The 25,341-nt window shown below is 44.6% G+C and overlaps 1 protein-coding gene across 1 annotated transcript in view; it reads left to right on the forward strand.

Annotated features, from left to right (window-relative positions):
- LOC126544788 (G patch domain-containing protein 1) overlaps window positions 1-25,341 on the forward strand; it is a 70,590-nt gene that overhangs the window by 7,188 nt on the left and 38,061 nt on the right. The window contains exons 5-6 of the mRNA XM_050192258.2: window positions 11,220-11,580; window positions 16,794-16,923. Coding sequence (XP_050048215.1) covers window positions 11,220-11,580; window positions 16,794-16,923 — 491 coding nt within the window. The remainder of the gene's footprint in view (window positions 1-11,219; window positions 11,581-16,793; window positions 16,924-25,341) is intronic.

Raw genomic sequence — 25,341 nt, forward strand, 5'->3', positions numbered from 1 at the left:
CGCGCGCATACTCGCTTGTTGAGATCGGAGCAGGAGGAAGTGCCGTGTCAAGGTGCAAGGTCGGTTCGCAACCGTACAGTAGATAAAATGGAGAAAATCCGGTGGTGTCATGCCGGGAAGAATTATACGCAAATGTGACGTAAGGAAGGGCAATGTCCCAGTCGTGGTGGTCCTTGGAAACGTACTTGGACAGCATATCGGTAAGAGTACGGTTTAACCGCTCTGTCAGGCCATTGCTTTGAGGATGGTATGAGGTAGTCAGCTTGTGTTGAATGGAGCAGGAGCGCACAATGTCGGTGATAACTTTCAAGAGGAAGTTAAGACCACGGTCAGTAAGCAGCTGTTGCGGGGCGCCATGAAGCAAGATAATGTCAAACAAGAGAAAGTCCGCGACGTCAGTGGCAGAACTGGTAGGAAGAGCCCGTTTGATAGCATATCGGGTGGCGTAATCAGTTGCGACGGCTACCCATTTGTTTCCAGAGGATGACGTGAGAAAGGGACCGAGGAGGTCTAATCCAACACGAAAGAACGGTTCCACAGGGACGGTGATCAGCTGGAGATGACCGGCAGGTAGCACCTGAGGTGTTTTCCAATGCTGGCAGGGATCACAGGCAGCAACATAGTGTCGGACGGAGCGAGCGAGACCAGGCCAATAGAAGCGGCGGCGGATGCGGTCGTACGTGCGGGTTACCCCAAGATGTCCTGCAGTGGGTGCGTCATGCATCTCAAGAGCACAGTCTGTCGTAGATGTTTTGGCACGACAAGAAGAAGATCAGATCCATCAGGGTGGAAATTCCTTCGGTACAGAATGCCGCCCTGGAGGACATATCCGTGAACGGATGTGTCGGTAGGTGTAGAGCGCAGACGCTCGATGAGTGCTCGCAGCGATAGGCCTCAGTACTGCTCATCGGCGATGTTAGCGAAGGCAGACACAGAGAAAATGCCGTTGGTGGTACTACTGTCGGCGTCGTCAGGCTCGTCTACCGGGTAGCGAGTTAGGCAGTCAGCATCCTTGTGTAGTCGGCCAGATTTGTAAGTGACAGAATACAAATATTCTTGGAGGTGTAAGGCCCGGCGACCAAGTCTTCCTGTAGGATCTTTCAGTGAACATAACCGGCAAAGTGCGTGATGGTCTGTGACAACGGAAAAGGGTCGGCCATATAAGTATGGGCGGAACTTCGCAACCGCCCAAACTAGGGCCAGACACTCATGCTCAGTGATAAAATAGTTGCGCTCCGAGGGTGAGGGGAGCCTGCTAGCGTAAGCGATAACACGGTCATTGCCGCGCTGGCATTGTGCCAGCAGTGCGCCAATTCTGTGACCGCTGGCATCAGTACGTACTTCGGTAGGCGCAGAAGGATCGAAATGGGCCACAACGGGAGGCGTTGTCAGAAGGTGGATTAGATGCAAGAATGCAGAGGCCTCGTTATCGCCTCACTGGAAAGGGGCGTCCTTTTTCAAAAGCTCGGTTAGTGGTCGTGCTATGGCCACGAAATTTTTCACGAAACGACGGAAGTTTGAACAAAGGCTGATGATGCTGCGCACATCCTTGACACACTTCGGAACAGGGAAGTGCGTAACAGCGTGGATCTTGCCTGGGTCCGGTTGCATTTCGTTTGCGTCAACGAGATGTCCAAGGACGGTATTCTGGCGATGGACGAATTGGCACTTTGACACGTTGAGTTGCAGACCGCCTCGACGAAAAACGTCCAGGACTGCTGAGAGGCACTCAAGGTGCGTAGTGAACGTTGGGGAGAATACTATAACGTCGTCCAAGTAGCACAGGCACGTGGACCATTTGAAATCGTGAATAAGGGAGTCCATCATGCGTTCAAAAGGGGCAGGAGCGTTACATAGACCGAACAGCATCACTTTGAATTGATAAAGACCGTCAGGTGTTACAAAAGCAGTGTTCGCGTGGTCGAGATCGTCCACGGCAATCTATCAGTAGCCGGAGCAAAGGTCAATAGAGGAGAAATAGCGAGCACCGTGGAGGCAGTCAAGGGCGTCATCAATCCGAGGTAGGGGATACACGTCCTTTTTGTAACCCTGTTAAGGTGCCGATAATCTATGCAAAAGCGCCATGAGCCATCCTTCTTTTTTACCAGTACAACAGGTGACGCCCATGGACTACATGACAGTTCAATAATGTTCTTGGCAAGCATTTCGCGAACTTCGGCTCGAATAACTTGACGCTCAGCCGGTGACACTCGATACGGGCGGCGATGGATAGGAGGGGCTTCGCTGGTATTAATGTGATGTTTAACAGCTGTAGTTTGGGCCAAAGGACGATCGTTAGAGTAAAAAATATCATGGTAGGAAAATAGAATGCGGTAGAGCTCACAAGCATGCTCGGACGGCATGTCGGGCGCAATCATTTTCTGTAAGTCGGCGATGGTACAAGTTGCCGACTGCAATGGTAGAGAGGGATCGGCTGAATGGTAGTCTACTGCAATAGATGCTACTGGGTGATACTCGAATGAGCAAAGCTGGGCCAGAGACATCCCACGTGGCAGTACTTGTGTCGTCAAGCCAAAATTGACCACTGGCAGGCAGACACAATTCGCCGTAATAGATGAAACTGTATGAGGTACTGTGATCCCGTGTGTTAGGAGGACGTCTTGCATAGGAGCCGCGATGTAGTAACTGTCGGGCACTGGTGGGGATGACACTAAGTCAACGTAAGTCAATGCCAAAGGTGGCAAGCAAATGAAGTCGACGGAACTGAGGCGAGTGGGGTGTGGTCCAGTGGGATCCAGAACAGGCAGGTCAAGGCGGAGAGTACTGGCGGAACAATCGATGAGAGCAGAATGTGCGGAGAGGAAGTCTAAGCCGAGGATGATGTCGTGGGGACAGTGGGTGATGACTGTGAATAGCACGATAGTGGAGCGATCGGCGAAGGAGACGCAGGTGGCACACATACCAATTACGGGGGCTGTTCCACCATTGGCGACACGGAAAACAGGCATCATGGCGGCCGTGATTCTTTTCTTCAGCCGGTTACCAAGGTTCAGCGCTCATTACCGACAAATGCGCCCCAGTGTCTATAAGAGCAGCCACAGAAACACCGTTGGCTGGATAAGATGCTATATCGGCAGCACACGCAGACAGTAGCACCAGATTTCTCTCTTGTCTGCTTAGTGCGAAACACCTTGTCATGTACCATAGAGTTTCTTACAATTGCCTAAAAGAAAGAAAAAGCACTTTGGCTCTCGTATATGTGTAGGAATGCCGAGAAATAAGGGCTTCGGATTGACACCTTTTTCAAAGAGTCAGGGCACCTTGAAAATGCATGTGGCAGCCACTGTTCTATCTGCCATAGTCCATAGTAGAATAGTGTGTAAGGTGCTGTTCTTTAAGGGTCTGCAAATAGTAATGTTGGGGACTGAATCATATATGATACAAATAGTGCTGGAAGCAAAGTGAAGCAAATTATTGAACTTTTCAAATAATGAACAGTCTTCTTCACCAATGGTACAAAACAATGTTCATATCCTAGTATTCACAGAGTTAGCAAGTTCCTGTCTTTGTACAGAGAGAGAACCAGTAGAGCATTAGCAATAAATAAGCAGTTTGCTTGCATACTTGGAACTCTTCAGAGCTCGAGTGATCATGCATTATCGCAATGAAGTTTAAAAAAGCAGCCTTGTGGGCCTGTTAGCATCTGTGTATATGTTCAATACAAGATTGTCTCTAGCAATGGCAGAGCAAGGAAAGGAGACATTTTCTCTAGTTGGAATGGTCATAGCTGATTGTGGTGCTACTATACCAAATAATGTTGCTGCAAGTCACATTCAGATTTGATTCAAAGGGAACATGCAGGTGCAGATTCCATAATGGGGCCAAATATACCATCTCTGAACGGAATTTAAGTGCAAGTTATCATGGTTTAGCTGGAGAATCTGGCTCTCTGAATGACTTATCGTGCTCTACTACATAACTTCTCGTGTTTTGTGTCAAGAATAGCCACTGGTATGAAAGTTATTACATTTTTCCTTCAGTTTTATGTTTGACAGCACACAGTTAGCAATGTGGAGTATCGAAAAGATTGTTAAAAATATATACAAATTTACGTATAGTGACTGTTCCTTTCAAGGACCAAGTGTGATAGGATAATACAGTTGAAGCTCACACTAACGAAATTGGCGAGGAAAGCGAAAAAAACCGCTTTCATGAGGATTTCGTTGTTGCAAAATAAGATAGCACAGATAAGTAATGAGTCACAGAAGGAAACTTTACTGTCAAGATTCTGTTAGCCTGCTTTGGCAAGCTTTGCTTGAGAATATACAACCGCATTGCCAACATTACATAGTGCGCCACATGCGTCGATCAGCAATGGTAGCACTGCCGTGGAGCAGTATTCTTGGTCAATTGCTTTCAGAGATTCGATCAGTTTTACGAGATTTTGTGTAACTCAACACCGGACGCAGAGCAAGGGCACTCCCTGTAAGCAGCAGCATTTCTCCAGCGCACACTGTCACCTGTAGATGCTGACGCGTCCGGTGCCGAGCACAAAAGTGATCGTATCTCGTATACCCGAAGGCACTCGATCAAGATTACGGGGCCCATTCGCGAAAATCTATGTCCGGTGCCAAATGCGCACACCATGCCTGTTGGGTGGCACCGAAACCAGCGTTCTTGAATCACGTCCTGATGCATGGCACTCCATGCTGCGACCGCCATCTCAAGTGTCATAAAAAATTCCACGTCGGTGGGACATGGATTTTTTTGTTTGTTCTGCATTTAGCTCGCCGATGTGCACATTAAGCACTGCACTAGGTGTGCAAAAACCGTCGTCACATGTCAGTAGCAGCATGCGTGCCACTTCAAAAGGGCAGTCATCAAAAAAGATAGCGGCCATAACATGTTTCCGGCGCGCGCAATTGCTTCCGGCGCTTGGTTGTTTTGTAAGCAAAAATGGCGGCGCCCACACAAGTGTAATGTGGTGGTATTTTATGCAAGTTTAGTGCAAAGCAATCGCATTTGCGCACAGTTTTGAACCTGCTAGCCTTGCATGAGTAGGTAATATGCGAGGTTAAATTCCGGCAAATTTCGTTGATGCAGGATTGTAGTACAGCGGCATTTCGTTGTCGAGAGGTATGAAATGCAATGAATCCTGTAGGCTACCTTCAATGGTGAGGCGGCGCAACGATCGGCTCAGCCATTAGCGCCACCATGTCAGTTCCGGAAAACACCGAGGCTTGCTTTTACGGCACTTGTTTGGAACATGTCGGACATCCTAAATTGCGGTTTTAAGGCAATCGTAAACATTGAGGCCCATTTTTGGCCACCGATGCTTGAGAAAGGATGCCAACTTTATGACTATAACCATGAATATTGTGTCAAAAAAGTAAACAGCACAGATGTCACAGCGTAGTGCTTATAATAAGTTGAATTGTGGGGTTTTACGTGCCAGAACTACGATTTGATTGAGGCACGCCATAGTGGGGGAATCTGGAATAATTTGGACCACCTGCGTTCTTTAACGTGCACCTAAATTAAGTAAGTAGGCGGGTGTTTTTGCAATTTGTCATGATCAAAATGCGGCCGCCGTGGCCAAGATTTGATCCCGCGACCTCGTGCTTAGCAGCCCAACACCATAGCCGCTAAGCAACCACCTCAGGTCGCGAAGTGTTTGTCACAACAAAGCAAGCATGCTTACGTCGTTGAACTCAAAGTAAGCTAACAAAAAATTATTTTATTCCACTAAAGTGAGCAAATACGGCTCTAGACGTTTTTCAGCTGTCATTTGTAGCTTCATTACTTGGAGCGGGCTCAGCACCTCACAATTGTAGAGGTTTTGGCGAGTTGGCAGGTAAGCGCTTTGTTCTCCATTGACAAAGTGCCTCGAGCGTATTCTGGTATTGTCGTTCGGGCTCCAATGTGAGAAGTTACCACCACTGAAACATGATAGAGAGCGATCAGCTGAGACTAAACAAAGCAAAGACTGAACAAATGTATGTTAACGTACGCAAGAGAAATGCTAATTTGCAAATACTCAATGTGTGCTGCAGTGCACTCCAGCCTTAGTTCTGTTGTTCTAAGCGCGAGAAAACATCGGCATGAATGAGCCCTGTTCCAGCAGTCACATGTTGATACTGGTGTGGAAACAAGCTGCATGTTACTTTATTAATGCACAATAAAAAGCACAGTGCATATAAAGCTCCAGCACAGAGCGCGTACGAAGCTAGATTTGACACATAACAACCACTGCGCGTTTGTTTTGGAGCGAGACGAGCTAAACAACTATCTAAACCAATTTACAACAGTGGGAATCAGTTCTCGCATTTTTACGGATGCTACCTGCTGGTTCTTTCTCTTTTTTCTTTTCTTTTCTTTTCTGTTTGCGGTTACGTATTCGTTCAACAGAAATTAGCAAGGGTGACACTTAATGCGCCGAACCCTTATTCTGTTGGAGATTATCTTGGTGAATATTTTAGATAATACTGGAAGTAAGCTAATGGGCTTACAATTTTTCGATTCTTTAACGTCTCCCTTTTTGTGGATTAGTGTAATGTTGGCATTCTTCCAGTTCTCTGGGACCTTTGAAGTCTAGTAGCTCGTATAAAGGGCCGCTAGTTTTTCAAGTATTATGCTTCCTCCATCTTTGATTAAATCGACTGGTAGTCCATCTTCTCCTGCCGCTTTTCCCCATTTCATGTCTTGCAAGGCCCTTCTAACTTCTTTGCTAGTTATAGAAGGAGCCTCTGTAACCTGTTCATTACTACTTCGAATGGAGGTATCGTGGCTGCTTTGGGGTACTGTACAGGTCAGTATAGAATTCTTCCTGTGCTTTTACTATATCTTCAAGATTGCTGATGATATTACCCTGCTTATCTTTCGGTGCATGCATCTTGGTTTGTGCTATGCCATGTTTCCTTCTCCCTGATTTCAAGCTGCGTTCATTTTTTACTGCTTCCTCAGTCTTTCTCACGTTATAATTTTGAATATCACTTACTTTCTGCTTGTTGATCAGTTTTGACAGTTCCACGAATTCGTTTCTTTATTAGGTCCCTTGATACATAGGAGAGCTTTATTACTGATTGCCTTGGTGCCTTACCTCCCAATTAAGTTGGTGCTTCTGAAGCCAGCCTAGTTACGGTTTCATTCATTGCTTCTATGTCAACTCCATCTCTCTGTTCTAAGGCTGCATATTTGTTTGCTAGTGCCAACCTGAATTGGCCTGCCTTTACCATTACTGTGTCTAGGTTGGCCTATTTCTTCTTGACCAATTTTACTCTCTCTCTCTTCAAATTGAGGTGAATCCTAGCCCTCACTAACCTATGATCACTGCACTTTACTCTACCTAACACTTCTACATCCTGCACTATGCTGGGATTGGCAGAAAGTATGAAATCAATTTCATTTCTTGTTTCACCATTAGGGCTTTTCCAGGTCCACTTTTTGTTCCAATGCCTCCTGAAGAAGGTGTTCATTATTCGCAGCTTATTCCTTTCCACAAATTCTACCAACATCTCTCCTCGAGTGTTCCTAGAATCCACTTCCTAGTTGCCAATTGCTTGTTCACCAGCCTGCTTTTGTCCCAGTTTTGCATTGAAGTCGCCCATGACTACAGTATACTGAGCTTGCACTTTTCACATCGCTAATTCAACATCTTCATAAAACTGTTCAATCTCTTCATCATCGTGACTGGAGGTTGGAATATAGGTTTGTACTACCTTTATTCTATACGTCTTATTCAGCTTTATTACGACTACTGCTACCCTCTCATTAATGCTGTAGAATTTGTCAATGTTGCCCGCTATGCCCTTATGGATTAGAAATCCTACTCCGAACTGCTTCTTATCTGGTAGTCCTCTATAGCAGAGGACGTGGCTGTTAGTCAGCGCTGTAAAAGCCTCACCAGTTCTTCTAACCTTACTTAGGCCAATGATATCCCAAACAATACCTGATAGTACCTCAAAGAGGCCTGCTAAGCTAGCTTCACTGGAAAGAGTTCGAGTGTTAAACATTGCCAGGGTCAGGGCCTACCCGGGTCCCGAGATTCTTAGCACCCTCTGCTGCATTACAAGTCTGAACGCCGCCTTGGTCAGGTGCTCCGTAGCTGCTGGGGACTGAGGGCCATTGGTTAATTGAATCAGTCATTTGGGAGGGAGTGGCTGAATACTGCACTAGGGAGGCCAATTCCTGTTCTTGTGAGGGAGTGTCTTGTTGAAGCTTAGGGGATCTTTCTAATTTGGTTGTACCTGGATTAGTATAGCCCCACTTGCTCTCGGCATTTTTGTTGGTGTCGGGCGCCACTCCAAGCCTGGAGATGTAGTGTACTGGGGGAAGGTCAATTCAAGTTTCCCACCTTCAGAAAAAAAAAATGGAAGCACGGATTCGAACTTATGACTGTGGCAACCGAGCATCCAAGCTAACTAAGTCAGAAAACCCTGCAGGCTGTCAGGCCACCTTATGTCGGAGAATTCCAGCCCAGAGGATCCTACGTCCCTGAAAACATGCTTGAATTATCCTCGATATATGGGTTTTGCTGATCACTTATTATATAGTATAATATAGTAATTCAATAGTGTAGCGTAAGCACTCACACTGGGTTTTAGAGTTATATCAAATGTGAACAGTACCAAAATTGCATTGCCAAATTTGGAAGAAAGATAAGAAGGGCGATGCTCACTGTGGGGGGGGGGGGCTGTATGTTTTTGTTTTCTGTGATTGCTTGTTGTGTGTGAGCAAATGTAGTGCAAGATTTATTATAGGAGAACCAACCCTTGTTATGGAGATTCAATTCTAGGAAAGCTTTATTTCTGCAGCCTTGAGCATGTTTTGGGCCGAGCCACATTTAGGACAAATCATATCTTTCATGTCTCAGCATTATATCCTATCCCTACATTCTCATGCTCTTACAACACCCTTTAATTCTGATTGCTGTGCCCATGCATACTCGTCGGTCCACTAGTGCGCCTCCCTAGCCATTCCCGAGTAAAGAAAGCCATGTAACATTTTCTGTACACTCCCTGCCTTTCCTAAAATAACTCAACATGGAACATCTGTAGGCTAGTTGTGTCATCCACACAGAAGCTGGTTAAATTAAAATTGTGTGGCAGGTTTTGTTTTTATACAACAGATGGCATGACAAAGTTTATCTTATCTGTCAGTGTTGCTAGCATTTCTTGTTTTTTGATATAGCATACTGGTGCAAAAAGCCCGCATGTTTTTTAAGTTTTTTATTGTGCAGAAATTCAAGGACTTCCTAAAAACTCTGATTCACAGGACTTCAGTGTTGATTATGATGTGTCTTCAAGTGACGACAGTGAAAAAAAGCTGTGCTGCCTGTAAAACACAAATTATCCTAATTAAAATTATTAATTAGCATGTCTTAATTTTTATTTGAATTTTCATATTAATAAACAATGTAAAATGCTCAGCCAATAAATAGCATATGAATTTAAAGTCTGGTAATGTGCTACTTAGACCAAAATTAAATTTGTTGCACTTTGAAAAAACCTCCAGCGCATAGCAGGCACAAATGCCTAAAATGCCTGGCACATAAAAAGTTTATAAACTCGCACAAGCGCTCGTACCAGATTTTCGTTTAGGTAGTAATTCTGACAATACCTCCTAAAGGGAAACTGTATGCTGTAATTCAGTAAAGCACTTAAAGTCAAAGAACTCAAAAGAAGTTTGCTGTGCAACATGTTTTCGGCGTTCCAGCAACTTCTTTATGCATTGCTGGATGAACTCACAAGCTAGTTGGTCGAGGCAAGAGTTTGTAAAGTTTCATATGTAAATGGCGATGCGACAAAGGCACGTGAGAAAGAGTGGCAGCTTGGGTTTTTCTTTTTCAGTATTTCACGTTTCTTTTCCTTTTGATGCAGACACCCAGTAGCCAGATTTAATTGTTATGACCAATAACACGGGATGCGAGCAACATAGTAAGTGATTTATTTTACCATAGAACACGCAAAAAAGTTTACGGTGCCACGGCTGCTCATTGGTACATTCGAGTATTGTTAAAAGCGGTAATGTTATAAGTGGGTTTGATTGTACTTCCTTGTCTAATTAAGATGTATTAATTTCTATCTCATCTTTTTATTATTATTATTATTTTACAGTTATCAATTTTAACAATTGAATTTTCTTGGAGCTTGAATATTGTTATACGTACGTGGGTTCGACTATGACTCCCAAAGCACAACGATAGTGACTAGTGCAGTCGTTAGTGAAAGAAATCTTATCTACGAGTAAACTCCATCGGCTGTTTATACATGACTTATCATACTTTGTAACAGTGGCTAGCCAATGAGAAAATGGTCACTGAAATACAATAAACACTGTACATGTGTCAGTATTTCATTTTGCTTAAAATTAGAAAATATTCTGTATTCAATTTGGTATTCAGATACCTTTAATTTTTCTTCAATGTTCTTATTTCATTCCATTCAGTAGGTTTGCTATTTCAGAACCCCTAATAATTTCATTTAGCTTTTTTGTACACTTCTCATGAATGTTATGAGCAGTGGAGCTGAGGTAGCACTGAGAAAAAAGTTGGGTGTGGAGTGAGGTAGTGAGACTTGTTATATCATCTCTGCATCCCTTCTATTTCTGATACATGCAGTCTACACTCCTTGTTAGCAGTATACAGATGAAACTACATACGACTGGAGCTGACTCTGAGCTGACTCTGAAGGCTTTGGGTGCATTCTCTCTATTTCAAAACATTGGAGAGTGTGAGGAGCCCTCAACCTCTACAGCGTGGCAGAACTAGGAAGCTCACTAGACATTCCAGTCACAAAACCTAGCAGCAGCTTTAGTTGTGATATGTGCAATCAGTGTTCTTTCTTTTTTTTTTTCTGTTAGGTGAACTACACTGTTCATTTTAGTGAAAATATAGCATGTCACATAACAGAAACAGTGTCGTCTTCCAAATAGAGTTTATCATAAGTAAAAAGCTAGTTTGCTGTCTGCTTAGATATATATATTTTTTTATATCTGCCATCATAAGATGTGCTACTGTAATACTATGGCTGATCTTTTATAAAGTTTTTGTTCTACAACTTTATATGTAAACTCTTTCTTATCAGCACCTTAGTCTGTTCTGTGAATATTCACATTGCAAAATGTATAGATATTGGTGTCCCAGATCTATTTATTTGAAGCCCAGATTAATAAACTTTGTATGTCCATATGATTAATTTATACTAGTTGTTCCAAATTTCATGTTCAGTGTGTTCATGGTACTGATATTGTTTTTACAGTCAGAGCATTGGTGTCAAGCTCCTAAACAAGATGGGCTGGCGCCAAGGACAGGGCATAGGAGAACGTGTAAAACGAGAAAAGCCAAAACAGGCCCAGGAGCAACCAGGTGTCAAAGTGTATAGCTGTGCCTTGCCACCAGGCACAGAATCATCTGACGAAGATGAGTTCACAGCAGATCACTCATTCGCACCAGCTGACGTGGACGAAGTGCTGTATGTTCCCAAGGACAACCAACATGGCATTGGATACGTCCCTCTGGACAAGCACTCTGTGCTGTCAGCACCAATAGATATTGACCAGCCTACAACAACTAAATGCCACTTGGAAAAGAGCAAAAGAAAACTTGCTATAACAGGACAGGTAAGAAGGTTTTTATACAGCACCTATGGCATCTGTCTTGTGAGTCTTCCATTTGCTACCCCTCCCTCAGAAGAGGATAACCATCCACACCGTGTTTTAGTTATCAATGTTACATTCCCCGTCATATTCGCTCTCCCTCTTGTCAGTGAATTCTATTCTATTCGTTGTAGTACATTTTAATATGTGATGGGCTCCATCAGATGCATAGAATATTTAGAGATGATCTCCAGACCAGTTCATTACAGCCTGATAGTTCTCATTATTATTATTTTGTTTTTGCAAGTCATACTTAGTGTTTGCAGTCGTTTGTGTCATCTGGTCTGAAACCTCTTGTGCGCCATGTATAATCACGCAAAGGCATAAAATTTGAGAAAATTACACAAAGGTGTGCACAGAAATCTTGAAGGCGACAGCAGCCATTCTACAAATACATGCTACCCGCCATTGTGGCTTAGCAGCTGTAGTGTTGCGCTGCTAAGCATAAGGTCGCGGGATCAGATCTCGGCTGCTGCGGCCGCATTTCGATGGGGTGAAATGCAAAAACGCCTGTGTCCCATTCTTATGGGGACAAGGTTTTGTGACCTTAAACAGCATCTGCTTGGAGCTCAAACCAGGTTGACCATCTGAGAGGGTTTGGCAAGGAAGATGAGGTGATGTAAAAACAAATAACAGAAGCTTAATACATCATTACAGGTGAGCGGTGCGCTCCAAGACAAAAAGTACAGAAACGTTCAGCATACTACTCCTGCACACAAGGGCAGATAAGATGTCCATGTGGCATCTCGCAGGCCTCCTTATACCCTACACCATCAGGGCAACCTCATTCTCTCTTGCTCCCTGGTAGAGGGCTTTATCAGCACACTGGTCAGCTCACACAGAGGAATATGGATAAAAACCACTCCCAGGCATAGAGGGGTTGAACGTAGGACAGGGTGTCTACCAACCAGGAAAACCGGGAATTCTCCAGGATTTTGAATAGTCTGGAAATACTCGGGGAAAACTCAGGGAATTCTATGAGGGAAAATTAGCGGTCATTTTATTCAAAGCGAACGAAAGTCGCGGTAATGCTGGCCTGCCTAATAGAGTGGGATCGTAATGAATTGTCTTTTGACGCCGTGTTGTTGGCTGAAAAAGTTGCCAGCGTACAGTAACGACCTACTTTCCAGACGCCCAGTAATTCAGACGGCTTTGCAGCACCACCACGTACCCCATAGAGTCAGTGTATAAGAACGTCTGAAATTTTGGACGCAAGAACCCTTCACCGTCCAATTTCCCGAACTTTTTGCTTTGACCGCAGGTCTGAAATGGAATTAATCAAAGCGTCTATTCCTTAACTATATGCGCGTCCACCCGCCTCCTGTCACAGTACAAGCACCGATGTGCCTAATTAATATACTGGTAGGCCTTTTCGGATGTGCCTGTGGCGATTTGAGCTCTTAACGGCAGTAAAAGACCTGCATTCATTTTTCGAACTGCCCGATTTTATGGACATTTTCGCGGCCCTGGGAGTCAGAAAAATCGGGCGTTGACTGTACAACTGACGAAGAGGATGCTTCAAATGGTCCGTGGGGTGAATGCGCAGTGGAAGGTGGACAAGAACAGAAAGGACCTACGCATTGAGGAAGGAACAGGAAAGGAAGCATGCCGTCACTTCTTTCAAGGAGCTTAAGCTCAAAAAGCAAAGTGTTGGCTGACGCCAAGATGCAGGTGTCCCTCATCCAACCCAAAATAAACTCTTTAAAGCAGTGAAACGCAACACTGAGGCGTTGTATGCAGGCTGACATGTCAGGACAGTTGAGATTGACACACCAGCTGTTGAGAGAGAATCTCACTTGTGACAAAGTTTGGGCCTCGTACCAATGAGCTTGCTATCACTTGATAAAAATAGCTCATATTCGGAAACATTTGTTTCTGTATGCATCTCCTTTTTATTCGTATTTGAGAATGTTCGACATGATTTGCAATGAGTTTTACATTTTTTTCAAATACTTTTTTTTATGCTGGGCATTTTACTAACCCCTCCCTTCTGATTTCTTTTTGAATAAAATAAATGCTACTCCTTACTATTCAAACTGGATTAAGTTGTTTTCCCTGAAATTCCCTGAGTTCTGTGTCACTCGAGGAATTTTGCAAAAGCACTCGGGGAAAACCTGGAAAACTTGGGGAATTTGGAAATGTCAACTTGGTAGACACCTTGGTAGGACAAAGGAGAGTAGGATTTGCACTAGTGCATAATCCCGTCGCACACACAAGTCTTTCCACATTGACAAGTGTGACGATTAAGCACGTGAAGTCTCAGGCGCTTGGCATCCATTCCATTCATCGCTGCACACAGTGAACCATAACAGTGCTTACTAGATGATGGCACAATACCATGCCGCAGCAAAAACAGAAGCTTCACCAAGCTGTCTAGTATCTGCGCTTTGCTAATGCAAGTTTGTCAATGTGCACCTGAAACTGTGATTGATGAGGAATAACATGCACTTTGCAAGCCCATTTAGTCACAGTTTGATGTTGTAACCCAGCATACACCATCCACGTTTTTAAAAAATAAATAAATACAGTCAGCTTCCATTAACTCGACCCTCACCGGACCACGAGTAAACGGGTAAATACCGTAATTAAACATTGTGAGCTATGGTTATTGCTTGAAAATCTTCTTAGGGTAGGCCAAAAAATAGAAGTTTTTGACGAGAGATAATGTGTGCTCAATGTCCTAAGCCCCCTAACTGTCCCTAACTGTCCCCTAAGCCCCTCCAATACAGATGCCGCTACTAAAGGGTCACTATCGGGGTCACAAAAGGAGTTGGGCACGTACGTGCTGACTGGTCAAGTTCGAATTATCTAGCAAAGGCCAATCTTATTGGCCTTCGAGAAGTGTACTGTACAGGCAGTTGCGCGACTACATGACAGGGGAAGCCACCCGAGCCTTGCCAATCATGAAGGAACCAGTTTGCCTTCACCAGAAGGGTATCGTCTCCCTCCTCCCAAGGCCCCACACCCCTGAAGAAGGGCTATAAAAGGAGGAAGGGACCAGGCACTGGCAATTGGCCCCTGGGTGGGAGTGGACCTGTGTCTTGTCTTGTCCCCTGGCCGTTTGCTCTAGTGTGTAGACTAGTACTGTGTCTTGGTGTAGCCCCTGACCTTGCTTGCTTGTGCCCTCTCATGCCACCATAGTTGACACCTGTGACAGTCACCCATTGTCTTCGTGTGATTAAAGTCAACTCTCATTACAATGAACCCTGATAACCTAACAAAAAACGTCCGTTTTATCCAAAGTCCGTAATATCTGAAACGCCTCACTTCTGAAACTTTAGTCGTGATGTCTAACAACTTTTCAATATTGCAAAGATTGAGTGACGACTGTTCAAAGTAAAGAACAAACAAAAAGTCGTTGTATCACCTGAAAGGCGAAGCATCAATTGTGATAGCAAATGAAGCAAGATAAGCGCATCAACAGCAGCGAGCGAATTGACCTTCGTGCTATCTCGCTTCAACGCGAACTAAACATCGAAAGCGCAGCACATACGAAGCTACCAGCACTGGATGCACTTTGTCCACATAGCAGATCACTTTCGAGGTACGGCAGCAGCCACCAGACTAGAACACCCCTCTCTCTCGCCTCATCCCCCTCCCCCCCTTCCTGTGCATTGCGCGCTAAAGATGGCGCGTTTCTGCCCCGCCTTCCTCCCTCGCGCGCACGATATTGAGCCGCGATAGTCGGTTGACCCTTGCAAGGCAGTTGTCAGCCTGTGTCGACACAGCAAAAGTATGTTTTATACCCCTGATTTTGAAAAAAATTGCCTCTAATTTCATCCGTTGTAGCGCGGTCCGTTAAAAGTGAACTTCGTTGCATTAACAAAATAGGTAGAGCAAACTAAGGCTGAAATATGGTCCGTTATGTCCGAAAGTTTGTTGTATGAGAGTCCGTTGCAACGAGCTAGACTGTGTGTACCAGCCAGCCAGCTAGAAGGCAGGGCATTTTTTATACTCCTGCAGAAGTTACCTGTTGAAAAAGATAAACTCCAGAACATCATGTTTTGTTGTCTGGAAGGCAGATGTACATAAAAATTCAAGGCGCCCTGCGAAGGTGGATGATTAGTGGAACTGTCAACATCTTGGTAAGAAATGTTTCCAATCACTGATAGGTCGTTTTCAAATCACAATCAGTCATACATGCGACAACTGAAACCAAATGTTTTGTCCACAAAGTCTCGGTGGAATTGCGCATCCACACTGCTGTAAGTATCAGCCTTCTAAGGGCAGTACCTCCGTCGTTGCATCGCATGAATCGCTTCGCAATCTGGGGGACTTTCTGCTCGAGCCTGTCACTTATGGGCAGCCTCCTTGGCACGCTCGTTGCTGGTTCGTGCCGCCCGCAGCTCTCGCTCATTCTCGCATCTGCGGTCCCGAGGTTGGGCCTTGTGAGCAGTGTGTTCTTCAGCAGTACACACTACGCGTGGCCTCCCCATACTAGCACACGCAACATACTGTCTGTTTGGTTCTTTGCACAGGCGCAGAAATGCAGCATATGGCTTGTTAGCAACCACCTGTCACACCAAATGACCGATGCATGCTACGGCCATTAGCACTCCCTCGGTGCAGCCAAACCTAGCAGCTGGCTAAGTCAAGATCTGGGGTAGCTGTCAAAACTGCATTACGTTCGCACTTCGCAACATCTCAAATGTTAACAATCACCATCAAATCGTTCTTGAATGACATTCTGTCGCACACCACACAACTGAATCTGAAATGTCTGTCCAGAAAGTCCCTCTGAAATTTTGCGTACGCACCCTTGTGCTCGTGCAATTTACTGGCGTGGTACTTGCGCCACTTCGCCGCATTCTCCGCTTTGTGGCACCCATCTTCCTGTTGAGCCCGTCACTTACGGGCAGCCTCCCGGGCACGATCTTTGCTACTACTCGCCACCCGTTTCCTAGCTTTCCTCTTACTACGCCAGATGTCAGCACATGCCTTGCTGGTTATTCCGCCTCCTTATTGAGGGCAGCATTATGAAGTATTGGGTGGTTTCTTAGCTTTCCTCTTGCTACGCCAGGTGTCAGCACATGGCTTACTGGTGTGCTTTGCCTCCTTAAAGAAGGCGTGAGAGTTTTGACACATGGGCATTGAAAAATTTATGGGAGGGTAGACATATACAGCATCGCTGTAATTGAAAAAGTGAGCTTCTTTAATGCTTTATGCTGGCTTTTCAGGCATTCGGTGTTGGGGCTTTTGAAGAGGATGACAGCGATATTTATGCTCGTGAAGATATGTCCCAGTACAGTTTTGAGGTAACTGACGAACCTGAGGACAAGCCTCGCAAAGTGCTTCCTGCCATTGAGGGTATGAATCTAAGCTCACTGGCTTTCTTTTGGATAGCATTTTGTGTATGTGCTGATACTAACGAAATCTGAAGCATGCATGGATAGGAATGAATTGTAATGTCTCTTATATGTTTAGTAACTAGTCTGGCCACTTTCAAACTGCAACCTAGCATTCCAAGCAGAGTATTAAGGTTCTCATAGGGCATGTGTTTTTTTCTCAGCCAATCTAAGTAACCAAGAAAGTGCTTTTTTTTCATCATTGGTGCAGGATAAAGGCCTCTTCCAGAGACCACTAACTGGCATTGCTCGCCACCAACCAAGCCTGCCCCATTCCTTTGTAATTTCATCAGTTCATCCAATCCTCTGCTGACATTTATTACTCTGACCCTTTGTTAACACACATTCTGTGTGTTATAATAGGCTGCTGACTATGAGTGCTGCACATTATATGACCTATCCAACTCGGTCTATTCTTAATAATCACAACTGGGACATTACCTACCCATGTTTGATCCCTAGTCCTTAGTGTTACTTTTCTATTGCTTAACCATTTGCAAATCATATTCCTTTCTGTTGCTTATCACACAATCCTTAGCTTCTTGCTGAGCTTTCTTTAGCTGTCTATTTATTTATTTATTTATTTATTTATTTATTTATGTTTACAGATACCCTGCAGCACCCATTCAGGGCATTATTGTAGGGGGAGTAATCACTCAAAGTACAAGTTATAATTACATACAGGCCATACCACATCATACAAATGTGTCACATTTAATAACATTGTTAGAAGCACTGTAGAATGCAAGAGCAACGCATCATGCATTTAGATCACATTATAGAACAGGAATAAAGAAAGAAAGAGAATGCCAACAATGGTATTGAGTTATACACAGAGGAAGTACAGTTAATAACTGGAATAACAATGAAAAACAGTTTTGTGAGTGTTTGAATAAGAACTGCTGCAAGAGCCGAGGAAGTGGCAAAGTCGGTGCAGTAACAATCTCCTCTGGGAAGCGGTTCCACTCATGTATTGTTTTAGAAAAAAAATTGCAATTAAGAGCATTTGTATGGCTCAGACTGTCAAGCTATGGTCATAGGGGGGGGGGGGGGGGGTAGCTGCGTTCCCTCACACACTTGTTTTTTGTTTGAACCTTGTTGGTTCTTGAAAGATGGCGAAAAAAACAAGTTGCAGCCTGAAGCACTTACATTTTTCCAGTAGTAAAGCCCACCCCAGCTTTCTCATAATATCACTGCATCTTTTCTGTGGAGTCATGGACGCTGCATGCAAAATGGGCTACATGTTCCTGAACATGTTCTAATTCATCTATATTTGGCTTATAGCAAGGTAGTAAGCGGTGCAAGCTTATTCTAGGAATGGATGGACGTTTGACATGTAAAGTTTTCTTCATTACCATAGGTGTATTTCGGAAGTTTTTTTGCAGAAAGTTTAGTACTTGACTAGCTTTTACTGTTAACTGCGCTGCATGAGTATTGGAAGACAAAGTGTTGGCAAGAACTACTACTAAATATTTACATTCGGTTCCAACAGACAGAAGCAAACAATCCATGTGATAGTTGGTAACCAGAGGCTGTTCCTTATTCATAAACCTAATAATGTCACATTTGGAGAAGTCAAGCTTCAAATTCCTCAGCCCAGACCACAAAAGTAATTGAGATCCCTTCGTGTATTGTAGAGCACACTGCAAGTGATACTAACTGGAACACCAGTACATATTTCTTTTTTTAAATGTCAGCCCATAAAGCCATTGAAAAGAAGAATTGTCACAAGTACTAGCACATCCTCTTGCATATGAGCATTGACGTTCGGACTTGTTGGTAAGACATACTTAAGAATGTTAAATGCAGTAACGTACAGGAACAAGCAAGTGGGTACAAGCACTGTGTTTTCGCATTTGCTTTATAGTATACACACCATGTGTGTGTGAGAGAGAGAGAGAGAAGGAGAGAGGGTGCTTTTTTTCTCCCCCCCCCCTCAATAATTGGCCTCAGCCTCCTGTAGCACAGTTCAGCCTCTTAATTAAGATGTTTTGCATGAATAGGCGAGCATTACTTGCTCTGCAAATTACGGTGTTCAGATAGCTAATTACCACATTTACTCTAAATAGCCGATAAATTGTTCACCTTAGGCACATGTTACAATAGTAGTTTCGAAGCCAGGCTGTAGTGAGGTCATATATGCTTAGTGGAAATTCTGAAACTAAACAGTTTTGAAATAGGTTACAAAATGCACTGGGGCTCCGGAGAAGTACTGACACATTACTTCAAAATTGTCAAAATGCTACCACATACTTTTCACATCTAAAAGGACGGCACTTTAACAAGTATGAAGGTTGGGGAAGCACAATATATATTGATACATAATTTGTTCTCAAATTTCCACACATGGCACCATTGACATTATCATGACATCATGACACAGAGCAAAATTTGCTGACATCATGTAGCAATAAGGCTAGGTATGATTACACTGCTCATTAAAAAAAAATAACCAGAGTGCAGCGCATAGCTCTTGTGGCTGCACAAGGCTTTGGCAGCCGCAGTAATCGCAGGAACAGAGTGAGACAAGGTACCATGACATCATTATGCATCCACCTCCTGGATACTGAAACTGGTTCTTAGAAATGTGTTATAGTAAATTATTTAAAGGGCCCCTCAACAGGCCACATAGGAAATTTCCGTTATACGCTGGAAGTTGTTACGTGTCCTATAGGGAGCGTTCTGCCACAAACATTTTTCAAATTGGTTCATTAATAGCCGAGATGGAAATATTTCATTGCCGCGAACCCATCATTTCAGGAAGCAAAGGTCACTGCCAAGAAAGACACTCTCTCCAGTTGCCCCATCTAGCCTCCGCAAGCGAAATTCTTTCCCTGCGTTCTCCCATACTGGAGCTTGAGGATCGCGTGACGCATACGTCACGGGCCCCGCCTTCATTTTTTTTTCTCCTCGTTTTTTTGCTTCATGGCGCACTTCTGCTGACGGTGTCGCGTGTGAGCTGTTGCTATTGTCTCGGTTCACGCAGCGCACGATATTGCGCGCTGTGCACAAGAACATGTGACTAGTGGTACAGTAAAAGCTAGATAATTCAGATCTCGGGGGACTGGAAAAAATGGCCGAATTATCCGAATACCAAATTAACAAATGAACAGGAAAAACATCATTAAAATCAAGTTGCAGAAGCATACCTTTATTTACTGAAGTATTTTGCAATAGTCGTCTGCTTTCTCGCGCAGATTCCGGCTGACATGACAATTTTTCTTAACTCTTCGAAATGGCTAACAGCCCGCAAACTGTCGGACGTGCTCAGGCAAATGTCCTTCAATATCAAAAGCGCCTCCGTGGCTTCTCATGAGGTGCGATGAGTTCGCTGCTGCACCTCCTCGCATGACTCTTCGTCTGAATCATGGTCTTCCCGGGCGCCCATGACATCGTTAATAATTTCTTCATTGGTCAGGAGACCAGTCGTGGCGACGCAATCATCGATCGCGATGTAGTCCTGAAGGGTCACATCTGTGGGAAGGACAGCATCGAAGGTCGGGCAGTCATCATCGGTGGACACGGCTGACACCTCGTCGGCTACTGCCGAATGCTCGGGCCTCACAAAACCGCTGTGCCAAAAACAGTTGGCGATGACTTGCGGAGGTGTATTTTTCCACACATGGGCGATGATGTTGCACTGTGCCGAGTAAGTCCACTTCATACAGCTTTCCAACTTCTGAGCATAAGATCATTCGCTGTAGCAGGTGTTTTCAGTACTTCGGCTTCGCGTACTGAATGATACCCTGGTACATCGGCTGGAAGGCACATGTAGTCTTGGGCGGCAAAAAAACTACCTTGACGGTCTTCAGTTCGACTGTACAGTTATGTGCACTGCAGTTGTCAACAACCATAATTATCTTGCAGTCCTTAGATGTGAAGTGCCGGTCTAACTGCCGCAGCCAGCCTAAAAAAAATGTCCGAGGTCATCCAAGCCTTCCTGTTCGCTCTGTACTCGACAGGAAGGCCTTTGATGTTTTTAAAACAACTTGGCTTATGCGCCTTTCCTGTTGACAACAAGTGGCAAGCGCTCCATGCCAGTCATATTGGCGGCAAGAAGCACAGTTATCCTTTGCTTGCACTTCTTTCCACCAATGCATGGGTCCCCTTTGAAAGTCACCATCTTGTCGGGCAGATCTCTGAAAAATAGAGCAGTTTCATTTGCATTGAACACGTCATTTGGTTCATATGTGGCGATGTGCTCAAGCAGCTTCACATTTTTCCACTGTGGGGTCACGCTTTCGTCAACGCTGGCCTTTTCGCCGCACACACTTCTGAAGACAAGTTCGTGTCTCTCCCGAAACCTTGCGAACCACCCTTCTGAAGCTCTGAACGATTCTATGTTCATCATTGCAGCGTACTTCTCACCGTGTGCCATGATGAGAGGTCCACTCAAAGGCAGATGCGCGTTGCGACACTCAATAACCCACTGGAGCAAAGCTTCTTCGAGCTGAGGATGAGCTGTGGTTCGTAACCGCTTTCTTGATGCATGAAACTTCTCGCTTTCGAAGGCTTGAAGAATCTGTTGTTCATTTTTCACGTACGTTCCCAACGTGCTATGCTTCACGTTGTACTTGGTCATAACTACTGTCGCGATTCGCCATTCTTCAAAGCCTGCAAAATTTCCACCTTAGTTGCCAACTTCTTGGCTTCGTACTTCTGCCGCTTTGCCGGCGTTGCCATCACTGTAGTGCACGATGGTGGTGACATGCAAAACACGGTCACAACGAAAAAAGAAAACTCCACAAGAAGAGATGATGCCGACTTGGCAACACAAGGGAAAATGGCGTCGAAGGCGCAGTAGAGCGAAGAAAGAAGACACCAACATTCGGTGATGCTGCGATCGCCCCCACTAATTGATGACGATGGCGATGCCTCTCAGGTTTCGGTTTCACTCCAGTGGTGCCAGCGCTGCTTTACCACACTTTCGTGCAGCGGCAGCCGTTGTCATTTGTCCGAATTAAGCGGTGCGGGGCCGAATTTTGACGAATTAATGAAGGTTTGGTCCCATAGACTAACATGCACTTTGGCCGGGACCAATAGAGCCGTCCGAATTTTCCGAATTGACAGTTGTCGAATTAACGACCTTTTACTGTATAAGTCAGTGCTACGCGAATACTGAGGCAGACACAAGTGGTTCACAGAGCATGATCGTGCGCTGGAACACGGTAGAAAATGACATACTTTCGTTGTCTGCGCACGCGACTACACTATGCAGGAACAAGCAGACAAAATGGAAGTACATCTCTCTTGCTGCTGTGTGAAGTAAAACAAGAACACGCAAGGATTTGGTTTGTGTGTTTTATTGTTTCTCTTACCTTCAATCAGTTTATTGAAGCGACAGATTATACAAATAACAGATATTGCCTTGAATAATTCTCGAAGTCACGTGTCACTACAAGCGACGTCACAGCAGTGCAATGTACGTAGATGCACTTGTGCGATAAACGTCAACACTCCGGCTGGGAGTGCAGCGCCCGCGAGGAGAAGGGAAAATGGCGTTTGGTTTGAAATTTCAGTGCTTTCCACAGCATGCAGCGATGTAATACTTGACAGACAGGAACATTAGTGTGCATTGTATGCACGGCGCTTGTCATCTCAATATGGCCAGACCTGGAGAGGCCCTTTAAGGCACTCCGATGCTTTTCAGTATTTTTTTCTAGGGTTTTATTTATTTATTTATTTATTTATTTATTTATTTATTTATTTATTTACTTATTAGTTAGTTAGTTAGTTACCTGTTTCGCCTTTGCAGGCATCACAGCAGGGAGTATGTACAGGGGGTATCACAAACATAAAGCACAATAAAAATCACCATTACTTTCGATACTAACAAGGTCAGGCAAATTACTCGTTTCACTGTTCTACAGATTGGACAAAGAAAAGAATATCTGATGCTGTCACTCCTAAAAGAAAACTCGTGAACTGTTAGTCTGAGATAGCATCTCTGTGGATGTTCATTTAATGCAAAGAAAAAATGGCAGATTGAAAATGTCATGACAGTACTTCTTTAATGGTTTCCCTAAAGAAAGAGAAAAAGTTCTGTTGAAAGGCAAGTGGGAAGTCTGCTGGCTTCACCGTAACAGTGTAGCGTGCAGCAAGAATCTGAGCATCACTCAGCAGTGTGGAGAAGGAGGGAGAGAGAAGGACAGGAAGAAAGAAGTCTCTCTCACACTCTGCAGGACGATACTAACTGGAACTCGAGTGCATACTTTAGTATATTTTGAGGCCACATATCTCAAAACTAATGCTAGTCTCAGGATTTCTTCAAGGACTTCCTTATTATCTAGCTTCATTTCTGCAATTGTAACATGTGCTCAAAGGGAAAAGTTAGAAAGTGAATTTATGAAACTTAGTAATTAGGCTCCGTGAGCATTGTGGCTTGTCATGCAAGTAATGCTCACGTCTTTTAGCTATCAACATAGAGTGACGAAACTGCACTGTCTGTCACACATGTTCAAAGATCTGAGGTTTATTTTATAATCATTCACTGCATATTCCATTCTTTTCACCCCTTTTATTGGCTCAGATGCCACCATGCCACCATTATCTTCTGGATTGACTACTTGGCATGACAAATAATAAGGAACAAAGAATAAAAAAAAAATGAAATTGGTGTTTACAAAATATGGCCCCTGTAGGAAAAGAAAGAAGTCACTAAATTTAACATATGCAAAATTGTTTTGGCATGTGCATTTGGCTCAACTCATCCAAAACGTGGATGGGTAGCTGTCTTGTGTGCCACGCATTGACATCCAAGTGAACCGGTCCCAATAACCCAGTTGTTGACTTTGCGACCTCCTTTTCTATTTCATAATTGTCAGAATGTTAATCATTATGTGAAATAGTAAATTTGAATTGAAAACACAGAAAATGCCTCAGTATATCCAGCAGCCATTAAGGAAGGCTGTCCTGAACCATTTTGCCTCTTTGTGGAGTCCACCACAACAGCCCTGCATGGCCAAAAAGCTGAGCAGACTGGAAGCACTTCTGCTTCACTTTATCTACAAGGGATCAGTGCGTACTTTGACATGGCAGTGCAATATAATATAGGTGATGTTGCCGGTGTGCATATTCTGTCATGACCGTGGCTGTGTGAGGCGCTACTTATAGCCCTGTAACATGGTGTTACGATCGGCCTGCAGGGGTACTGCTCTGCAAAGCTTTTTCAGCCCGCTGCACGTGCTTCGATCGACCCGCGGTGGCAGCACCCTTCAGAGAACCAGCGAGGACGACAGCGCTAACCGACCATCAACTTCCTTCGGAGAACTGCAGACTACGGCAGCGTTAATCCACCATGCACCTCGTTCGGAGAATCGGCGACGGCAGCAGGGCAGGCCATGTTTGGCGCCCCGTGTATTGTTGGTTGATTTGCCGGGTCTTCATGGTGCTACTTCAGTGGCAAGAAGAGCTTCCCTAACAAAAGGGTGCTTCGCAGTACGTGGGCCCCAGGATTCGTCACAGTCTGCTGACACTCGTGGCGACTACAGGAGAAAGGCAGCTCTGGAATTTAGAGGCGCCGGCTGGGGTCAGGCGTGACCACTTGGCTACGGGGACGCGCTCAACTCGGGTTCTGGGAATCCAAAGTGCGTACGTGTGTGTGTGAGCCCTCCTCCTCCAAGTCGGGTCGACTACGCCCCAACGACTATGGACAGTCCGATTGGACAGCAGTTTTCCCTCACCTAGGGATCTAGGGACCGCGGAGTGTTTGTCGCTGTTTGTCGCTGTTTGTCGCTGCTAGAGGGTGTGCTTGTGCTCATCAATGTGCTCGTCAGCGTGCTCGTCAGTGTGCTCGTGATCGTGCTCGTGAGCTGTGTGCTCGTGTGCTGTTTGCTCGTCTTGCGGGCCCCATTTGGGAGCCACGCTAGATTGTCGATGTATCTCTTGTTCTAATGTAAATATCTGTAAATAAACCCTGTACGCCTAGTTCCTCCCAAGTTACTCTCTACGACCTTCAACCCTTACAAATGGTGGCAGCGGCAAGATCGTCCGATAACTCTAATAATGGTCAATGTCAGTGTCCATTAAATTCACTGGCTGTGGAATTTTCAATTGTCATTTATGGCTGCTGCTGCTGCTGCTGCTGCTGCTGCTGCTGCTGCTGCTGCTACATGGCACATCAGGAAACTTTCATGTGTAGGACACATGGCATTAGGAACACTAGATGTAGGAAACTACATTTGACAAACATTTGTAATGAAGCCGCTGCATTTGAAAGAATGGGACTTGTAAGGTGGCCGTTCCACTACACAGCATCTTCGTCCAATCTGGTGTGCGTTTACCCAGGGTGTCTACCAACTGGGAAAACCGGGAATTCTCAGGGATTTGGAATAGTCTGGAAATTCTCAGGGAAAACTCGGGGAATTTGTGCTTCTGTCAG

The sequence above is a fragment of the Dermacentor andersoni genome, chromosome 1 (assembly GCF_023375885.2).
Source record: "Dermacentor andersoni chromosome 1, qqDerAnde1_hic_scaffold, whole genome shotgun sequence".
In the NCBI taxonomy this organism is placed as follows: Eukaryota; Metazoa; Arthropoda; class Arachnida; order Ixodida; family Ixodidae; genus Dermacentor; species Dermacentor andersoni.